At 39.9% G+C, this 22727-nt stretch overlaps 1 protein-coding gene across 4 annotated transcripts in view; it reads right to left on the bottom strand.

The window, feature by feature from the left end:
- Nucleotides 1–788: 788 nt before the first annotated feature.
- The window catches only part of ATP2B1 (ATPase plasma membrane Ca2+ transporting 1), a 287298-nt gene continuing 265359 nt past the window's right edge, over nucleotides 789–22727 (bottom strand). For all 4 annotated transcript variants that reach the window (XM_029601638.1, XM_029601641.1, XM_029601639.1 and 1 more), the window contains one exon: nucleotides 789–3361. In XM_029601638.1, coding sequence (XP_029457498.1) covers nucleotides 3050–3361 — 312 coding nt within the window. In that variant the 3' untranslated portion in view covers nucleotides 789–3049. The remainder of the gene's footprint in view (nucleotides 3362–22727) is intronic.

Below are 22727 nucleotides of genomic sequence, written 5' to 3'. Positions count from 1 at the left end.
TCCTGAGGTTGCTACCAAGACTAGAGATCTCCTAATGTTGCTGATTACACAGCAGATCCAGGAAGACAGAGGATGGGAAAGGAAGAGTGAAAAAGTGATGCAGATGGTAGGTAATAAAGTGCATAGAACAGCTGAGCTCCAGACCTAGCATAGAAAAACTCCTGCTGTCTACTATCATCTATGTAACTGTATTTTTAAATAAAAACAAAAGACCACAAAAAAACTTTTGTTCTCTAAATAAGGTTTCAAGGAAAAACTTATTGTTTGCATCTGTTTCACACATGCCTTCCCTCCAAAAAATGGCTGGAAAGAGATCCACTTACATTATCTCTTGGCTTTCTCCTTGAGTGGATTGGCAGTCAAACTAGATAGGTGTTTACAATTAAACTCAAAATTGGTCATGGTATTACAGGGCACATATTAGTGTTGCAATAATTCTGCTGATGTCGTCAAAGGAATGTTCCCTTTTCCTGTCTAGCAGTGGCATAAATTCTGTCCAGGGGGGAGGGAGGTGTTGGTGGCTCAAGAAAGAAAGGGGTCCAAGTTCTAGCCACTCCTGGATATTCTAAGATGGAACTTCCTCCCTATCCCACTCTCTCTGGGGACCCTTTCCAAAACTGTCGCTTGGGGGCCCTTAATTTGAACTTGTGCCACTGCTGTCTAGATGTCTTGGTAGATTAAAACAGGTTAAGTGGATATCCAAACACTTTACAAAACCCAAATTATGCAAATCTATCTTAATTTGCACTATGATATGCAACATTCAAAAATTTCAGTGCCTGTTCAGAGACAGATAAACAGCACATTTATTTATTTTAGTTACAATAAGACAAGTAAACCTTACAACCAGAAAGGTAATGAAGAGCAAAGCAGCCAAATAAACGGGCTCCAATTTTGAGAGTTCAGACACAAGATGGTGTTAGCATTGGTTTACATAACCTTTATCTTTAATAACAAAAATCTTTGTGTACAAGTGCTCCACAGCAGTATTAAACAATGCGTTTCCTTCTCTAAAGCAAAAATATCCTTCATTTTACATGGTTGAAGTAAATGAAATAGTCAGATGCACTGTATTTCCAATAGCATGATAGGGATAAATACATAGTACATGCCCAACATGAGTTTTTTTTAGGTCTTCCTATAAAGTTTTCAAAATTTGTTAAGTTACGTTAGACTAAATTTATTATAATAAAATTATGACCCATTGAAACAAAATATGAAAACAATTTGTTTTCATTTTCAAGGAAAAAAGTATTTCACAAATAAGACAATGATATGGATTTTCACACTTTTGAAAGGTTCAAGGAAAACTCGTACTTTTTGCTGGTGATCAAAGATATTTTAACCTATTTTAAAGCTCCCTTACTCTCTTCTGAGCCTCTGTGCTACTTTAATGTAGATGGAGAAAAATTACTCGGTCCAAAGATTACTTATTTTTTTTTTATAGTAATACAATGAGCCAGCACTTATTTCTCTCCTTATTAATTAGGCCTAGTGTTCTTGGAGGTTCTGGTCAAACTGACATATCAAAAATTCAAAGTAGCAAGAAAATATGCCAGAACTACGAACAATGCATATAGAAAAGCCGGAACAGTATTTACTGTTTGCATAAAAATCTTTCCACCCTGAGATAAAATTTCAGACAAGAGCTACCAATATTGCTAAACCATCAGGATTTTTGTTTTGCCTGGTGAGGAATTTGCAGGACCCTCTCTCTCAAAGAACATTATAGTACTGTAGCCACCAGTTTTTGTTCTACGAACCCTAGCTTATGGGGAGCTGTTACCATCTTGAAATTATGAGTTCACATTGGAAAAATGCAAACATTTTGAGCTACCGTTTCCAGTATTGAACTTTTCTTGTAAAGAAATGGAACAATTTTTCCAAAAAGACATTGCTGCATATTTGTTTAAAAGGGCATGTTTATTCATGCTTACAAACAAGTTTCATAAACAAAAAGGGAAAAAGTGTTACTGTACTACTTTCTAGTAGTAACTACTTTTCAAAATGCCAACAGCCCTCCTGCTGAATGAAGTTTATCTAAAGATTTATTAGAAAATCAACAGTTCCACTCACAGTTCAAAGACAGTGCTAAAGCTAACATTTAGACAAAAAAAAAAAAAAGACCAAAGTTTGGATGTATTCTGATTTAATCCATTTTTGCTCGAGATAATAAAAGTATTTCAAGCAAGTTTCATTCACACATTTTTGTCCCGCATTATAGGATAGTCTTCTCTCTCTCTCTTTTTTTTTTTTAAACAAGATATTCAGTACACTTCTCAAAATTAAAAAAAAAAATAGTTATTTCAAAACCATCAAGTAGTAAATGTTTTTTTGTTTTTTTTTAAGAAACTAAGTAGGACAGAGGCCATAACTTATTCAGTAGACCACCACTGCTCTTTTTTTTTCTTTTTATAAAGTATTGTCTATTTGGCTATTAGTATTAGCAATTTATCTACAATATTTAACAAGGTAAGTTGCAGGCAAAATTTAGTACAGTTTCAATAGAAACACCCTTTTCCTGAAAATACAGCAGTATTTGAAGGACTAATAATTTTCTGTGCATCATGTATAAGGAAGCTTCCCATCTCTGAACAGGAACGAAAAAGTATCTACAAACCTTGTAAACAGATCTGTATCATTCATAACATAAATAATCCAAATTATTAACAGCCAACAGCAGAAATTAAAGTATCAATTCAATGACCCAGGGCCCAAAAAAAAGTTTATCAAGAAACTAAAGCTAACACTCTTCAGAACTATTCCTTAGTACAAATGATGTTCTGCAGGTCACTTTTATAACAAGTTACTGTTTATCTGTCAAGAGTTCATTCCCCCTACCCACCCCTTCCCTCCCCAAAAAGCACCCTCAGTCTGGCAGAAAGCTTTTTTTTTTTGTTTAAAAAAATAAATCTACATTCGTACAAGTATGTCTTCCTTTGAAGTCCAAGACAAGAATACTACCTTGTCCATCACAAGGTGTGAAAGGACCCAGTTTCAACTGGTTTCTTTACAGGTCGGCTTTAGTGTGTTAACATTCAGCTTACAATCAGAGTGATGTCTCCAAACTATGTAGCGGGCTCCCTGGGGATGAAGAGGTAGCAGACTTGTTCGTTTCTATTATAAGATGAATTCCACTGTCAACCGCATTATTATTTTTGTTAGGAGAGGGTGGAGGCGTGGAGTGGCGTTTTGTTGGGGCATCATCCTCAGCATCAGTATCATCGATCAAGGGAATATGAGGCTCAGAATCTTCTATTCTAAACTCAGGATGCGTCATAAAGTTGTGAATTGAACTTCGTGCCTCAGGTTTTGCTAGCCCTTCATATAAGGAGCTACGAAATGCATTCACCACTCGAATCTGTAAAGGAGAAAAAAGTAAATAAAACAAAATAAGTATAGATGTACTGCAGACTTATGAAAAATGATGGTTTATGAATCTGAATCCACAAACAGCAACATATGAGCGAATCAAATTTGTGTTTAATGCAGTGAAACTTGCAATAAACTGTAAAAATTAAAAATGAACATTTGTAGTACAATGACATTCTAGGAATAAAAACAGTATGTACTGTAAAAATGAAATATCTATGATTTAATCAGTGCTAAAACGTCACATTACTAAGCATATAAAAGTCAAAATCAATGAAAAACAAGTGTATCAAAAATTTTACTTAAATATTTACACAGAAAAGTAAACTTTTACTTCTGGGTAACATTTAAATTAAAATGGAGGGGAAGCTAAAATAAAAGGTACACACAAAGGGATACTATTTCTCATGCTAGGATCAGGATGTCACCAATTATGAAAAAGCCAAGCAAATATAAGCTGGATGCCACAATGAATTCACATTTACCAACGGTCAAGTCATGCCAAAACAAAACAATCTTGACAGCTGTAAATATTCGAGTATATGCCTGTTTCACACCAAGGGAATATCTGAATTTTTATAAGATTTGTGATATGAGCTGTGAAATCCTTTAATAAGAATACCCATTGAACAATGCATATAACTGAAGATCACAAATACAGTTCAATCCTCTCATACCATCAGAATCCTTCCCTCATAGCGCGCACCAGATTTCAACTACAACTCAAGCAAAATGCACACTGTCACAATGTCCTAAGAACACATTTCATTTGTTTCAAATTGTTATATCTGCATAGATACATGTACACCTATGTATAAAAATGGCTGAAATGCATTATATCCAACAATGAGGATTCATATTGCATGACCACAATTTTTGGTTTTGTCAACATTTCAAATTAAACATACACTGTGGAGTCTTACACAGAGGTCTATTATTTGATTGCAAAAATATCTTGCAAAATACAATTGCCAATTTAATTTATTTTTACAAAATTAATAAACTAAAACACTGGCTGGGATCTAATATTTGGTAATTGAAAATCAAGAGGATTCCAGGTAGTGTTAAAATAGTATTATTTAAAAACCCCTTGTTCCAAGAGGCAACAAAATAAAGAACTAGCTAGCTTACATATAGGGTCAAATTTTATGTTTAAACCATGTGCTAGATAATCTTTTCCACACAAGCCACAGACCCAACATCAGATATGAACAAATATCATAGGTAGCACAATGGTGTGCTAGCTCTTTTTCTAAATATAAATCACTTTGGCACCACACCTGAAAGCCTGAGGAGAGAGGGAAGACAACTGTCACTACTGCAAGAATCCCTGCCAGCTAGTGCTATTTGCAGGGTAAGTCTTACGCGAAGCTTTTTTTCAGTCCTTGGTGCCCACAAGGGGACATGTAGTGCTCAGCATGGTTTTGTGTGGGTGTGGGTGTGTGTGGAGTGAGGGGGTGAGAATGAGAGAAAGGGAGAAAAAAAAGTTACCCAGTTAAAAAGGTTTTGTAATCTTTGAGATATTACTGGAAACAAACTTTGTTGTAAAAAAAAAAAAAAAGTAAATATTTCTCCTTGATGGATTTCATTTTCTTTTTTTTTTTTTGCAAAATAATTTTTTTTATTGACAGGAAGGCTATACACCGGTTCAGGAATACAATATAACAGAATTCAAGTAGCAACTGATGCACATTACAAACAGTATGCTAAACAAACAACACAATACCTGAGTCTACCAGTTATCACACTCCCTGTTGCAATTTTTCCCCCTTTTTTCGTCTTACCCCATCTCCCTCCCCCCTTGAGCTTACCATACTCAATTGCCACTCCAATTTCTTCTCCATATACATCACCATTCACACCTCATTCATACCACTAACAGTATCGCAGACATACCACTCCCCTTTCCCCCAATCTTCCCCCACCCCGGAACCTCAGTTAAGACCCAAGTAGATTTATAACCATTAGTACTTAGTTCGATTTGTAAGGCTGGAGGGAACTGGGCATAACAAGCATTCCAGCAGGCACAGTACAATTTATCCGGCACTCGTTTACCGATACAAAAGTCCATACATTCCATTTGCAGTTAAATTTCATTTTCTAAGTTTGTTTCAAAGCTGTAAAAACAGTATTATATAGAATACATAAAATTAAATAGCACAAGTTTTGCATTTCATCTTATTTATTTATTTAGCATTTTTTATATACCGAGGTATAGCAGAGTTGCCTTCACTCCGGTTTATATCTATAACAACCTGTTACATTAAAAATTAAAAATTTAAATTTTAACAAACTGAGAACTGGCATATAATATTGGTATAAACAAAACAAGATATACCAAAGGACAGGTACACTGAAATATCTGAGTACAAAACATAAAAGAGACATCTGTAGTTTGGAAGCAGGAGAGATTGTCATAGGGCGAGATTGAATGTTAGAAGGCTATGGTATTATGTTTTAAGATCATTGTGCGTGCTGTCCTTAAGAGATTGGCTGAGTAGCCAGGCTTTTAAGTCTTTTTTAAAAGATTTTAGGTTTTCTTGAACGGTTAGGTACTGAGGTAATGAATTCCATAACTTTGGGCCAATGATGGAGATGGCTGTTTCTGGTGGAAGAGAGTTTGGCATGTGGAAGTGATGGAATCACTAGTTGAAGTTTACTAGTTGTTCTTGTTGTGCGAAGAGAACAATGGATATGTATGATGTCATCAAGGGCAGTGTAGTCTGCTTTATAAATTGATTTATGAAGTTTTGAGAGAACTTTCAATTCTATTCTTTTCTCAATTGGGAGCCACTGTAGTTGGTTGAGAACAGGTGTAATGTGTTCAGATTTTCTTTTACTCGTCAGGACTCTGGCAGCAGCATTCTGAAGTAGCTGCAAAGGTCTTAAGGACGTCTTAGGTAAGCCAATCAGGAGAGAATTGCAATAGTCCAAACCGGAGAAGATGAGGGCTTGTAGGATGGTTTTGAAATCATGGGGGTGAAGCAGTGGTTTTAGGTGTTTGATTACTTGTAGTTTGTGAAAGCCTTTTGTTCTTGTAGAGATGTGTTTTTTATAGTTTAGATCATTGTCTACCCAAATGCCCAAGTCTTTTACGTTGTCTTTAAGTTGGATGAGGGTATTGTCAAATTGGAAGGGTGGTATAGTTTTTTGTCCAGAGTTTTTTCTGGCGATTAGGATACATTCAGTTTTGCTCATATTTAAACATAGTTTAAGATGGATTAACATGTTTCTGATTGTATCAAGGTGTGAGGCTGCTCTTGACATTGCATCTTCTATGGTGGAGGAAATTGGAATGAGAATTTGTATATCATTGGCATACATGTAGTACGTTATGTCAAGTCTTGATAGGAGATGGCATAAAGGAATAAGGTAGATGTTGAATAAAATGGGTGATAGTGCCGATCCTTGTGGCACACCTGTTTCGAGGGGGATGGCGTTCGATAATATGTTGTTGTAGGAGACCTTGAAATATCTATTTTTAAGGAAAGATGTAAACCAGCTTAGAGTTTTGCCTGCGAGCCCAATGGATTCAAGACTAGAAATAAGCATTTTATGGTCCACTGTGTCGAAGGCTGCGGAGAGGTCCAGAAGAATCAGTAAGTATCCTTTTTAGTTGTCGAATCCTCTAAGGATGGTATTGGAAAGGTTGAGTAAGAGGGTTTCGGTACTGTGGTTTTTCCTAAAACCAAATTGGGTGGGATAAAGTATTTTGTCGTCATCTAGATGTTCGTTGAGTTGTTTCAGAACCGCTTTCTCTGTCATTTTGGCAAAGAAGGGTAGGTTAGAAATTGGGCGGTAATTGTTTAGGTCATCTTTAATAAAGGTGTGATTGTAGCGATTTTTAACTTGGGAGGTAGATCACCTTCCTCGAGTGATTTGTTGATGATTGCTGTAATTGTCGGGGCTATTGGGTAAGCAATTTCCTTAAGAACTCGGGTGGGAATGGAGTCTAAGTCATGACGTGCAGGGTTGATTTTTCTCATCATTTTTTCTGTTTCCGTAATGGAGATAGGTCTGAAGTCGAGCCAAGGAGAGCTGCTATTTGGTTGAGTTTGGAAGCTTGATGTAGTGTTGAGGGAGTCTGTTATTTTGGAGATTTTGTCCTTAAAGAAGATAGCTAAATCTTGGCTTAAGTTTTTTTTGGTGACAGTAACGTTGGAGTTGCAGTTATCTGTAATGAGGTTATTTACTATGTTGAACAAGGATTTTGATTTGTTAGTGGAGTTTATTATTTTTTTACCGTAGTAGTTCCGTTTTGTGATTTGGATTGATTTGTTGTAGGTGGCTAGTTGTGTGCGATATTTCTGTTGTGTTGCGGGCAGCTTATTTTTTTGCCATTCTTTCTCAATTTTCCTGAGGGCTGTTTTCATGTTTTTTTAGAGTGGTGTTAAACCAAGGGTTTTGATTTTCTTTTTTGTTCTTTAGTCGTTTGACTTTCTCTGGGTTAATGATGTTAGCGGTTTTTTCAGTGATTAGAGACCAGGATTGGATAGCATTCTTTATGTTTGATAAATCTAGATTCGCTAGTTGATGTCCCAGCTCTTGAAGGAGGAGATTAGTTTGAAAAGGAGGATGGTATTTGAAGAATTTTTGTGTGTTATTATTTGATGGGATGTTGTAATTCAATTGAGTCTTGCATAGTAAGAGATGGTGATCTGACCAGGGGACTGGGTTATAGGAGATGGAAGTGTCCGTAAAGAAACTATTGGTGAAAATCAGGTCAAGTGTGTGACCTGCTTTATGTGTGGAGTTGTTCACTTGAAGGATGAAGTTTAAGCTTGAAAGCATGTCTAGTAGGGTTTCGCAGCTTGGTGAACTGGGGTTGGCATCAGTATGGAGGTTGAAGTCGACAAGGATGATAGATGGTTTTTTCATGTTGATGTTTGTAATAAGGAATTCCAGGAGTGGAGAGATGTTGCTATCTAGCAGTTTGGGTGGACAATATACAAGGCAAACTTGTAGAAAAATTGAGAGTCGAAAAGAGCTACTTCATATTGTTTTGGGAGGTTATGTGGGATCATTTTCATTGAAAGGTGTTTTTTTTTTTTTATAAGAAGCAGAAGGCCTCCTCCTCTTTTGTAATTATGGGGCATTGAAAAGGTATCATAGTCATTATTAGCAAGGTGGTTCAGAAGTACTTGATCGGTGTTTTTAAGCCAGGATTCTGTTATTGCAAAGAAGTCAGGGTTTTTTTCTTGTAATATGTCGGAAATTAACATGTATTTTTTTGATAAGGATTGAGCATTGATGAGGAGGAAGGTGAGACAAAGTAAGTTTTTGTTATTTTTCAATAGAGGGATGTTTATAAGGTGTTTGTGTCTGTTTTGGAGATGAGGGTTGGTAAAAGTCACCATCTTTGTGGTGGATGTGAACGTGGTTGAGAGAAATCCGGGTGAAGAGTACTAGCAGTTGAATGAGGTTGAAAGAGGTCCGAGTGATGATTGCTGGAGGTTGAGTGAGGTTGAAAGAGGTCAGAGTGATGATTGCTGGAGGTTGAGTGAGGTTGAAAGAGGTCCGAGTGACGGTTGGTAGTGTTAATAAGGTGATCGTAGAGTTCTAAAATCTCTTTCTTCTTAATCTCAGTGGCTGCACGAAGGGGCGCACAAAGGGGCCTGCCCCTTTGGCGCCTGCGGATCAGGCAATTTAAGTTAAATTCAAAAATCCCTCTCTGCTTGCGATTGGCAGCCCTTTGCTGGTGGGAGGGTTCCAGAGCCGCGCAGATGGGTGGCGCGGCTGGCAGGCAGCGCGATCGGAGGCTTGGCTCGCCGGGGGCAAGGGGAACAGGAAGGCCTTACCCCGACGGGTCTGGAGCCAATCGCACAGGCCTTCTCTCCCCGGGTTCACAGCAGCGGCGGCAGCGGAGGTCCGAATCAGAGAGACGCGGCGCCTGCGGATCAGGCAATTTAAGTTAAATTCAAAAAATTCAAAAATCCCTCTCTGCTTGTGATTGGCAGCCCTTTGCTGGTGGGAGGGTCCCAGAGCCGCGCAGATCTTCTCAGATAATGGCTATGATTCAGAAATAAGGGTCAAATAATTTGCATGTGACACCTTTTTATTGGACAGACTTAATATATGTGTCTAGTGTTTGAACTTAATTCTCCCTTCATTAGGTCAGTGAGAGGCTGATGGATAGGATAACTTGAAAGCTAGTCACAGATGTACTAACTTGGTCCAATAAAAAAGGTATTACTTACAACTTGATTGTTGACCCATATTTCTACGTATTCAAGCAGACTAACATGGCAATCACAGTACTTTGCTCAAAACTAATTTTTAAAGTTTTAGGTCTGACAGCAACATCTTTACAGAACTGTCTTACTGTCTTTTACAAATCTTTAGTAAACCATACAATACTTTGAAGCAATAAGACATGATAGCTTCATGCATTCGAGGATTATTGTGTATCATTGATGAAGTAGCCCATCTTATGTTTTCAATTGTTATTTACTTAACTGCCATTCTAAGACAAGATTATAGCTGTTTACACATTTTTTTAAATAATATTACAATCAATTAAAACTAATTAAAAGCATTGCAATCAATTAAAAAATACATGTACACATTCTAAAAAAAAATTATAAAATACTCGAGTAGTGCTATAACCCCTCCTTTATATACTGCCTAAAAGCAACACTAACAAAAAAATTTGTAACGTGGAAAGAAATCAAAGAATAGAAAAATAACCTACCAAAATTGTCTTATGAAAAAGAAAAATCTCCCATTAGTTGCAAAACAAAAGATATGTATATTACTCTTGCGATTAGTAACAGAATAAACACCAATATCATCCCCAAAATCCTCATAGAAAAACATCAAGGTCAGTATTTATATAAAATTTCAATTTTCCAAGAAGAATTTAAGTTAAAACCCGTAGTTTCAATCTCAGCAACAACAAAAACATTATTTGGCCAGCCTGACTCACTCCTTAAGCAATCCTGCATGTTGCTGGATATTTTAATAAAAATTGTACTCCTAGATTAATAACATCCTGTTGTATGATCAAATGTTTTCTCCTATGGGCATGAGTAGTCCTGGAAACTGGAAAGATTATATTTTTGGGACTCCAACACACAAAAAAAGCCTTTTCTTTTCCTGACAACATTTTTTCTAATATCCAACCACTATCTAGTTGCAGAACACCAAGAGTTGAAGCTTGGATGCTTTAGCCTGAACGAAGAAACATTAGCTACAGACTGATCCAACATTGGAGCTTCACCAAGAGTTGAACTTTTATGAGGTAATAAATCTCCAGTTTTGCTTTTTTTTTTTAAATTCCTTCTCTATTTAGCAGCAAGTTCAGGAACGAAATAGGCCTTAATAAGAGGTAATGTTTCCTTAGGTATTTTTAAGGAACTAAAAGATTCTCCCCAAAACAATTCTAAACCAAACAGTCTCAATGATTTAAGAATTTATGATCCTTAAGTAATTTACCAAATTTTCTTAGTTCTTCTTCAGTATCACAGTATCGTTAATTAACAAGCTACACACATTGCTTGCACAGTCAACATTTTATTTTCCAAGTCCTTCATTCTTTTTATAGTATTTTGCAGGTTTAGTTTAGATGCTTGATGAATTGCTATTTCTTCAGTAAAACAAAGTGAGGTACATACATTAGCTATAAAATAAAATTAAAAAAACCCCAATACATTGTCTTGAAATAAATTACACCTTTTTGGTGGGACATATGTAGTCATCGGTCCGAAATGAAATCAAAACCAAAATGCAAATAAAAACAGCACTTTCCTGAAAAGGTAGATTCCTCAATTCAACTGCTACAGAACCCGACATGTCATGTTTCAAGGCATGGCAGCTCTGCATCGGGGTTCAAAAGTGCCATGGTATCACATTTTAGAATTGAAGCCGCAACACTTATGCCTTACTGACAAATCCCCAATGAAAAAAAGGAGCAACACAAAACCAATGCCAATAGGCCCAACATTTTTGTTAGCAACAAGCAGCATGGAACAAAAACAATGAGCCCTAGGCAAGAAAGAGTTGAGCTCTACACTTCAAACAATCTCCAAAACAGCCTGGCCAAAACTGCTGTCGTGTCAGCCATTCCTATCCAAACAATGAGAAGTGAAAGTGTGGCGAGATCTCTACGTTGCAGCCCTGCAGATCTCCTCTATAGGGATTGATCACAGATGAGCCACCCATGTTACCATGGCTCGGACAGAATGAGCCTTGACATGGCCTACCTGCATCTCCTTCTGTTGAATCTATCTGCTAGACAATTAGATATTATGGGATCTATATTCAGTAGGCCCTTTAGTGGATACGTCATCTGGCTAAAGGTAGCTGGATAACTTGTCCCATATATTCAGTGGGATAAACGTCCCACTGGATATACTTGTTTAAAGTTATGTGGCTACCTATAGCCAGATAACTTTAAATCTAACCAGCCATTAATTGAATATGGCTGGTTAGGCCAAATAACTAGCTACTTATCCAGATATCTTCAGAGATATCCAGGAAAGTTGCACACCTTTTTAAAAAAGCACCAAGTTGCGGGCCTCCCGGCCAGATGCCCACTCCCCCACGTCTCAACCCCCCCCTTTTCCCCCACTCACTAGAAAAATGTACCCAATAAAAAAAAAAAATGTAAATTTCCAAAGAATGAGCGCCACTGGCCCGGGCCTCCAGCCCCCTCCCCGCTAATAAATTAACTTTATCTCTTCTGCCCTCCAAACATATATTCACCCCCTTCCCTGCCAGACACCCTCCCACCCACCTGGTTACCTTGAAACTAGCCCTTGTCCTGCCAGGATTGTTGTGCTACGCAATCCAGGAGTATGTTTCCAACATTACTTAGATAATAATGCTGGAAGCGTACTGTGTAGTGTAGAAGTATGCTTCTAGTGTTATTACCCAAGTAATGCTGGATGAGTGGATGTTTGGGAAAACTGCAGCCCAACTGGTTCCCTGATGGATAACTCCTGAGGGAGCAGGAACCATATCTGTCTGTCAAAAGGCGGCTATGAAAATCATAGTTTTTTTCCTTGTGATATTCAAAGTTTTTACCACTAGCTGTATTGGAGGATACATGTACAGATTATCTCTGCTCCAATGTGGGGGCAAAACATTCGAGACTAGTTTGTCGCACACCCTCTGTCTGGAACTGGGCTTCTCCAGCCGTAGAAAATCTGGTTCCCTGGTTCAGGAACCACTTATGTGGCTGCAAGAACTGACCCAAACTGGTATACTAGCACATTCTTCAACCTGGCCAGGTAAGTGGCTCTGAGAAACATCCTCCGACCGGAGGCCCAGCCCCACAGCTGGACAGCCTCCTGACACAGAAGGTAAGAACCCATATCTCCCTGCTCGTTGATGTAATAACCTTGCCACTTGGTTGTCCATCTGGACAAGAATAACTGACAACTGATCTCTGAAAGCCTCTAAAGCATACCAAATTGCCCCGGAGTTCCAGGAAGTTTATCTGCTGTAACTCTTCTTGTGCAGACCATGAGTCCTGGCTTCAAAGTTCATCCTCATGAGCTCCCAAACCCGCAGTGGACATATCTGATGTGAGGACAATTTTGATTGGAGACGTTTGGAAGGAGATTTTTTTTTTTTTACCAGACTAGAATTGTCCCAGCAGTAGGACAGAGTTTCTGAGTGGCTGTGATCCAAATGCAGTCCCACAGATCTTGAGTGTCCAAATGAGGTAAATGGCTGAGATGAGACTTGGGATAAATGATAATCCCTAGAAACTCCAAAACCCAGATGGTCATGTGCATAGATTCTTCGGCTCCTGCCCAAAACAGACTTTTGACCAGCATTTGTCCAGATAAGAAAACATGTGTGCCCCCAGTTTGCATACGTGCGCACAACAACCAGGCATTTTGTGAAGACATGTGGGACAGATGCTAGTCCAAATGGCAATAAGTGATACTGGAGATGACTGTTTTCCACTATGAACTGGAGATATTTCCTGTGACTGGGGAAAATCTCTATGTGGGCAAGTCTTTTCATCCTAGGTACAAATTTATGGGATATTTATTCAGTAGTACAGGTTTGTGAATACCATGATTTAGTAAATAGAACCTTTACAGTTTAATGCAATATTTATAGCAGACTAATAGCTATTTTGCACAGCATTTTGCTACAAATGCTAATGAGCTCAAACACACCACCTATGTAGAGCTCCTTGGGGAAAAAAAAAAAAAAGTCACCAGGTTGCAGATGGCTCAAAATGCTGTGGCCAAAATAGTAACTCAGTTTAAGATGGGACAGAGAGCCTCACCTTCCTAGTATTCACTGCATTGGCTCCACAAGGAGCTGAGCTGCATATTAAAATTTAAATCTTATGCCTGGACTTTAGTGCTTTTCATGATATGGGCCTAAGTCTATCTTAGGGAGAAAGACACTAAGTCTAAGCCCTCTTGCCCACTGCAGTCAAGTGAAGAATCCAATCTTCTCATCAGTGAAACATTTGTTTAGTTTAAAACTAGTGTTAGGACCTTTTCAGGAGTGATGCCTAGTTCCTAAAATTGTCTCCCTTTGAAACTAAAAGCATTGAACCATTATGTCCAGTTCTGAAGCAAATTAAAAACAGTGCTGTTTGGCTGGTTTTAGTTGTTACCTGTATATTAAGGATTCAAAGGAGATCTCTGTTATGGAGGATAATCATCATAATTATTGAGATTTAGGTATTTATATTTTATTGCATTAGAAGCTTATAACACTGCTTAGAGAATCATATCAACTGTTCAGATGTATGCTTTTTGACTATTGCCTATAATTTTAAATTTAATCAGTACATGTGTTTCATGATGTAATAATGTATATGAAATATAATCCACTTTGGGGGAAGAGCAGTTTATTTTGTGTGGTATAAAAGATTGGATCATTCTTGAGAATGGGTCCTTGTTACGTTTAATGAAGAGAATAAAAGAGGCCTCCAAAAAAGGATGCAAATGGAGTTAATATTTATAAGGTTGGTACCTTGGAGTGGAGGGGAATGGGAGAAGGGGAAGAGTTATAGTAAGAATCCACTTTAGCAAAGGTGATCTACAAAAACAAAAAATAAGCTAAGAATCCTAAAATGTTAAATGAAGTCTTTAACTCCTATGTATAACAATTTATATCCTGCCAGTATGAATGGCTTGCTCCCATATACTTCAGAATTAGAGCACCAATAAAGGATTTTTTTTTGGGGGGGGGGGGGATTTAAAAAATCTCTTTGCTGGCACAAGGATGAGACAAGCTCTCTGGAATTTAAGATACATATCAAACGTAAAAAGAGCCATAAAATCCTTAATATCAGGTAAGTGTTCCAGAGAGAATGGTTCAAATTCCACAGGTAAAAAGCAGATGTGGACTCTGCCCCAATAAAATTTGAAAATTGCCCTCAATTTCTATAGTTGGTGCATACACAATTTCGATAGAGCATTTTCCCCAAACACTGATTCCCAGACTGCCTAGATTGTTTAACAGTTTTAGAAGGGAGCCCCTGTCTCAGACTATGATACCAGCTTCCATTACAGTGATCCCAAAAGCAAGAAAGGAAAGAAGTAGCTGTAGCTTTTATTTAACAACAAAAATGTTAGTTAAAATTCTTGCAAGTTTACTGGAGGCAATACTAACTGAAATTGATCTACACCAGCGGTTCTCAACCTGTGGGTCGCGACCCCTTTGGGGGTCGAATGACGATTTGCTAGGGGTCACCTAAGAGACCATCGGAAATATGGGTTTTTTGTCGCTCCTCGAGTCACTCCCTCCCCTCACCAGATGCAGTAAAAAAGTTCATTCTGCGCTCCCTCGCTCCCCGATTGGCCGGTGCTGGGCAAAAGGGGCTTGCCGAAGCAAGCCCCTTTTGCCCAGCACCGGCCAATCGGGCAGCACACCCTCACTCCTCGAGTCACTCCCTCCTGCTGTAAATGTTGGAATGCGTTGGAAGAGGGGGTAGTCTTATACGGCGAGTATATCCCAAACTCTATATTTTAACTGTAAAAGTTGGGGGTCGTCTTATACGCCGGAAAATACGGTACATACAGTACAGTTACTTAGGCCTATGAACGAAAATAATTTTATGGTTGGGGTCGCCACATAGTGGGGAATTGTATTAAAAGGGTCGCAGAACTATAAAGGTTGAGAACCGCTGATCTACACAGACCAAACTGGCTTTGTCAAAGTTTATCAGGGATCAAACATTAGAAGAATAATCAACCTGATAATTATTGCTAAGAGAGGTAATGCCAAGTCATTCTTACTTTCCCTATATGCAGAAAAGACATCTGATCAGACTGAATGGCTTCTTTTCTTGGGGCTAATAAACAGGTCGATACAGTAACGTTGAGTTAAAGATTCCCGGTCTGTAACGTGCTGGGAGCGCACAATACAGACGAGTAAGGCCATCCAGCGATACAGTCTCCAGTTTCACGCGTCCTTAGCGCTTCCTAAACCCTTTCCTAAACCCTTTCCGCACCCAGCATGTAAATGAACGAAAAAGCTGTATAATGAAGGAATTAGCTATTCCCCTGCGATACTGTAACGGGCGCTGATATTATCTCCTCCGTAACCCGCTGTTCTGCCGCGGCCTTAACCTGCTAGTTTACCGCCTCCCCCTAGTAGGAGTTAGTGTAGTGTAGTGTAGTGTAAAAACATTGCTTACCCGCCCTGGTCCCGTCCGGTCTCCTGCAGCCCCGTCCGGTCCCCTCCTCCCGAAGCAAAAAAAAAAACAAACGAAAAAGTAGCAAGGCTCGGGCCTGCTATGGTAAGTGTAAAAAGTGTTAAAAACAAAAAACCTGTGTGTTATATAAAAAAATAAAACAATTTTAAATACCTGTCGGAGGGCCGTGGGTCCAGGCGGCCGGTGGGCAGCCATCAGCGGCATCCGGTAGTCCCTTCTCCCTTCCTCCCTCCCTCCCCTGCCTGGATGAGCGCCAAAATCGCACGGGCGGGTCGGCAGCGGGGGGGGGGGGGGGGGGGGGGGGCGGCAGCAGGATCCGGGAGCGGCAGCGGGGTCCGGGGGGGCAGCGGCAGCAGGATCCAGGGGCGGCAGCGAGATCCGGGGAGCGAGTAGTGGCAGCGTGTTCGATCGGGCAGGCAGGTAGGTGGCAAAATAAAGATGGCCGCCTGCACGGGAAAATCGTGCAATTGGCCGCTGAAGACGTGACGTCACGACGTTTGGCGTCACGGGGTGTGACGTCACGTCTTCAGCGGCCAATTGCACGATTTTCCCGTGCAGGCGGCCATCTTTATTTTGCCACCTACCTGCCTGCCCGATCGAACACGCTGCCGCTACTCGCTCCCCGGATCTCGCTGCCACCCCTGGATCCTGCTGCCGCTGCCCCCCCGGACCCCGCTGCTGCCTACCCGCCGCTCCCGGATCCTGCTGCCGCCCCCCCGCTGCCGACCCGCCCATGCGATTTTGGCGCTCATCCAGGCAGGGGAGGGAGGGAGGAAGGGAGAAGGGACTACCGGATGCCGCTGATGGCTGCCCGCCGCCCACCGGCCGCCTGGACCCACGGCCCTCCGACAGGTATTTAAAATTGTTTTATTTTTTTATATAACACACAGGTTTTTTGTTTTTTACACTTTTTTACACTTCCTGGTGCCTGTCATTTCAAATGACAGGTACCAGCGCACCCAGGTTACTGTATAGGCGCTGTTACAGCGCCTATACAGTAAAATGGGTTGCGCGGGCATAACCCTTCCCTAACGCTTCACAGCCGCGGCATGCATTTGCATGCGATTAGAGGAGAGTATCGGGGAGTTAGTGAAGAGAACTGTGCGTGCGGGGAGGAAGGGTGCGCCTGACACTGCCGCACTGTTTTTACCGCGGCCTTACTGTATCGAGCCGAAAATGATAATAGATACTGACACTTCATGCTGAACCCAGAGCACAAGTTAAGGTAAAGGGTAAAGGCTCCAGAATATTTCTCTTAAATAAGGGTGGCTGCCTCATCCCACAGCTGTCTGTAATGGCTTTAAAAAAAATAAAATTTAATTTATATTTAAATTTTCAAAACAAACAAGTATATATTTGTAAGGAAATAACACAAGAGTTGGTTTACATATTACATAATGTCAGTATAAATTGTATTAAACATACAAAAAAGGTAATATATAATTCAACCAAACCACTCATAGGAAATAAAGACTCAAGATGAAAAGAGCAATATAAATGAAGTGCAAGACGAAAGAGCACTGAAATGGTAAAGGAAAAAAAAAAAAGAGCATTGAGAAATTTACATTCCAACGAAGATCATACAAAACTAGGCAGAACTAGCCTGAGCATCAAGTTAAGATCCCAAATGAGCAGGATCAAAATAAACAAATCTAGATCCCAAATGAGAAAGCACACATTTTTGCAAGGGTATCAAAGTGTAAACTTTGCACCAAATGCCAAACAAAGCCTCAGAGCACATAGCAAGAAGTTTGTGTCACTCTCGAGTTGCATGGGTAATATCTGAATATATCCAAATTTCCTGACCATAAAAAGTGTATAACCTGTAAAGAAAAAGCATTCTAAGCACAAGATCTCTATCTTGGGGAAAGACAGCAGAAATAAACAAAGTCCCACGTTTAGAAATTCAGTTAAATTCAAATTGGGATCCAGATCTCGAGCTTGGCCATCAAGGGTAATGCCTGAGCGCTTTATAATATATAGTCTTTAGCTACAGTGGGTGTAGCTTCCACAGGTATCTTAAATAAATCAAAAGGGGAAATTAAATTTGATTGCAGAAAATTCAACACTAAGATTTAGGTATCGAAGAGCATTTTCAATGTTTTCCAACTTCATTGATTGGGACATATCAGATTGGATCAAGATCCCTTGAGTCTGTTGCAAAGAAGTAACTTGTTTTCTCAAACCTTGAATTTTCTCGGAGTGAGAAGCCAGTAAAATTTCAGTGGAATAAATGCAAGAGGAGAAAGTGGAAGTAGAGTCCACCAGTGAGGAAATAGATTTTTTCAAAACCATTAATGCAGACCAAACAGAGTAAAGTAATCACTGAAGGTTTCAGCAAAGAAGGGCGAACAACATGATGCTCCAAACCTTGGCTCCCTGCGAAGCATAAACCTCTCGAAGATGATCTCCAGAGTCGAGGTTAACATCTGGGGTCTAATCACTGGGTCATCTCCACCTGCAGGACCTTGACACCGTCCCGGTAACCTCGAAGGGTCTCCCAGGACACAACCAGATTCTTCACAACTGCAACAGGGGAGTCTTCCCCAGGAACTGCCGATCCAGGGTTCAACAGCATCCCTCATGGCAGTGAAGAGTCGCCTGTGGATATTATCCGGAGAGGAAGAGGCGAAGTAGTCCGGGCACTGGGGCTCAGAATGACACTGAGGTTCAGGGGAAGGAGCCGCTTCCTCCACGGCTCAAATCGCCAAGGATGCCTCCGATGACTGCGCAAACGCTGAGAGAGTCAGATCAGGGAGTGACTGGTATCATCTCCCTGTTTTTGCCTTCCACTTAGTATGAGGCATATTGCGATAAAAACAAGGAATAGTTTAGGAGTTCCAAACATACCACTTCTTTTAGGCAACCATCTTGAATTTCTTGTTTTTCTTTCTATAATGGCTTTAATGCCACTGGTTGCATAATTTGGTCTCACCCTGAAATTTCATGAATTTGGAAGTGGCCTCAATGTGCACATAATCACTATCTGCTGATATTTTTATATATTCAAAATCGACACAATCCCTATTTGCTGTAATGGAGATAAGTGAATTTGGTTTCAAGTTATAAAATAAACAGAAACCAAACGGCAACCAACACACATTGGGGAAATTAACCTTGAAATGGGGCCCGGAAAATAAAAATATTTATGGTTTTTTAAACCCAGTAATTTGAAAAAAACTGTATAAGTTCTAGACATTTCTAAAGAAAAAATTAAACTTTTGCTTTGGTTAAGTAATATATCTGTGACTAAGATGAATGTTTTCCCAATAATTTTGTTTGAAATGCTCCCTATCAGAATACCTACAACTTTTTTTATTGTCTTAATAAGCATATTTCTAAATAAATTTGGAAAAGGAAAAAGCCAGGGTCTTGCATTAAGGAGGCTTCAGCTTACCTGACTTTTTGGCTTATCAAAAAGTCAATATTAAAAAACACAATGTAGATGAATTCAGATAGTTTAGACTATTTTGGCGTCTCAAATGATTTCCCATGGATAAGGACTAACTTCCTTGAATAAAAATGAAAGCCCCTGAAGCAGTTGACAGGAAACATGGCATCATGTCAAACTGTCTTCATTAAAGGGAAGTATTGAGTCTCAGTAATTTTCTATTTTGGGGGAAATTTTGTATAAATCGCCAGAATTAATTATCTTCAAGAAGTTTATAGTAAAGAAGAAATTTGAATTTTGCAAAATATATTGAAAAAAGGGAAAAAGTTTAAAAAGGATCTATGATTAAACATGACCCATAAACAGTGAAAAATCGTAGTAACCGCAAGGTGTTATGAAGGACCACTATATATTATAATGTAAGATTTCGCAGATTAGAGAAAAATTAAAGAGATATATGCAACATGTTTTTCAATATAGAAATTTAGATTTCGGTTGTTTTCTGGTTCTGGACTATTTGTTAGTGATATTCAGTGGTTATGAAAAAGTCATACACCTTGAAAGCAATTTAGTGTAAGGTATCAACTTCATTACTAATGTTCTTTACAGCTGACAGGGCTTCCTATTCATATGGAAAATTTCCTTACAACCCTTCTCTTATTTCTTTGGAGTAATCAACAATTCCCTAAATATTTCCACAGAGCAAATTTCCCATTATGGAATGAACATAATGCTTCAAGATGGTAAATTCAATACATCACAGCAATTCATGGGAAAGACCGATGGAAAACATCCCAGCCATTAAAGCTTTACAGCTAAAAGAAGTACTTAAATTCAATAAAATAGGTTTACAGCAAGAGTGTTATGGTGTTTGAAAAATAAAATCAATACTATTTTGTAATATAACTAGTTTCCAAGATCTACCAAATAATAATGAATACAAATGATCCCTTTAGTAAACAGGATCGGTAAAAAGATATTGGACATATATATAAAAAAGGACAAATGGGCTACAAAAGTTCTGAGAATAAGCTCATGCAACTCAATCTGTAATATTACTAAGTCAAAAGAAATTGACTATGAATTAATATACCATTGCTCATATTCTTGAAAAACTGCATATACTGGGACTCAGGGCATCTAATGTGTGCTGGAGGTATTGTGGGGATGTGGAATATTTCTAAATGTATGGTAGACTTGCCCTATGATTAAAATGTATTGGTTAGAGGCAATTTCATTGATCTACAGGATCATGTGTATTCAACAACCATACTTTCCATGGGACATGTCCAGATGAGAAGATAAAGGCCCTCCATTGACACTTCCCCTGTAACCAAGTCACAGCCTGCATCAGCCAAGAAGGTGGCGCCCAGTTCTACAATAGGTGCTAAATTGGACTGAAAGCCACCAGACTCTTGACAAAGCTGCAAGAGAGCCTGAGCTACACCAAGGCACAAGAAGCAGCAATTTGCAAGTTCATCGTCACGGCCTCAAAGGCTTGCTTCAGTATAGCCTCAATCCTCCTATCCTGAGCATCTTCAGAGCCACACGTCCCCCTCTAAGGAATGGTGATATGTTTCATGATAGAACACACCTTCTGCATCCAAGGAGTCAGGCCCAGCCACTCTTAAGAGTCTTCAGGGCCTGACTCCTTGGGGACGCAGAAGGATCCTATTTTGGTCACCCTGCGCAAGGCTTCTTGTTTCTTTCCCCTCTTGGATGCAATCCAGGAGTTGATTGTTCTGGAATGGAATGTGCCAGAAGTGTTCTTTAAAGGATGATGTGTCTTAGTGGGTTTATACCCCATTGGACTTGCAGGCCAGAGAGCAGCTGCCCTCAACAAGGCGAGCCCCCACCATCATCGGTATCATCCTGATCTACCAACATTCAAGCTCTGTCAGAGCGCACTACGCTACAGCACTTGACTGGTGGAGGAGCACCTGGACCTACCTTAGTAGGAACTGTCACTTTAGCAGGCCTGCCCTGTAGAAATGTCTGCAATCCCTGAAAGAATTCTAACCGGGATAAGGAGGCTGGGTCCATTCTAGGTTCCATAGGCCCAAACCTGATGCCCTGTGAGCCAGTGTCTTCTGAGGACTCAACCTGTGGACCAATCAGGGGAGGAGACACCCCTGCAGTATTTCCCTTGGTCCAACTTTCCTCATTTATTTATTTATTTCTTTTGTATACCGACATTCGATCGAGATATCACGTCGGTTTCCAGATAACAGGTTGAATAGGGCGAGAACTGCCCTATTTTTACATTGTAACAAGATAACAATTAAATTAATTTAAACAATAAAATAAAATAAAATACCATAAGAAGAGGAGATGGACCATCGTCAGCAAAATCGAAAGGAGGCAAATCCCCGAGCATTCAGGCAGTGCTGACACAGGCTTAAAAGAAAGTTCTAGCTGAATGGTTCTGATGTGGCAGGCAGCATAGAAAGATAGGCGCTTAGGTTTCTTCAGGCACCATGTTGTAAGCGCAGAGCCCGATGAAGGCTCAACTCCTAGTTTTCCCACACATAAAAGTGCATCTAATATGTAAGCACAATGTGCATCCTATGCGCCTAGGCCACTTGTCCTACTTGATGCCAAAACTGGATGCCCAGAACAGAAACTGGGCACACAAAATGCGCACCTAGAAGGAAGAACACCCATATTGCACGGACAGACAAGAATGGATGCACACATGGATGCGCAAGCGTGTGCCGATGAGCTGCAGCAAAAAAGCACACAAAAGTACCCTACAACCTACCACGCACCAAAATGGGAGAAGCCTGGGAGCGGGGCCTAGCCAACTGGCTGCTCAACCCGCTGTGCCCGCATTCTCTCCTCACAGAAATTCCCAGAGACATGAGTGGGACAGCTGAACACATAGGAAAAAGACCCTTCTCTTGTCTTCCTGTCACTAACTTTTTTTTTTTTTAAGTTAAAAACTTTTACCTGAGCTCAGGCCTCCCTGGCTGAGAGCAGGAATGGGTCCCAGCTACGGGGTTGGGGGAAGAGGGTTAAAGCCTTCACCGCCAAGCCTCTCTCTGCCTGCAACCACTAATTGGAATTAAGGTCCACACCAGTCAAGGCTACTGGACTGAAGGCACTACTGAGGGAGGGACTGCACAGTATCACCTCAGGAGGCAAGCGGTGCTACACAGACATCTCTTTTCCAACTTTTCTTCTTTTTCTTTTTACTCAAAGATAATGTTCACCATCTGCTGGAGATGGAGAATACTGGTGGGCTGTCATTGGGGCGGGACTATATAGCCATGACATCAGCTTTTGCTCTGTCTCCATCTGTTGACAGAGTTGCATACCCCACTCACTGGG

Source organism: Rhinatrema bivittatum, chromosome 4, assembly GCF_901001135.1.
Source record: "Rhinatrema bivittatum chromosome 4, aRhiBiv1.1, whole genome shotgun sequence".
NCBI lineage: Eukaryota > Metazoa > Chordata > Amphibia > Gymnophiona > Rhinatrematidae > Rhinatrema > Rhinatrema bivittatum.
Note: the sequence above shows the minus strand (reverse complement) of the source record. Positions and strands in the feature narration are given on the sequence as shown.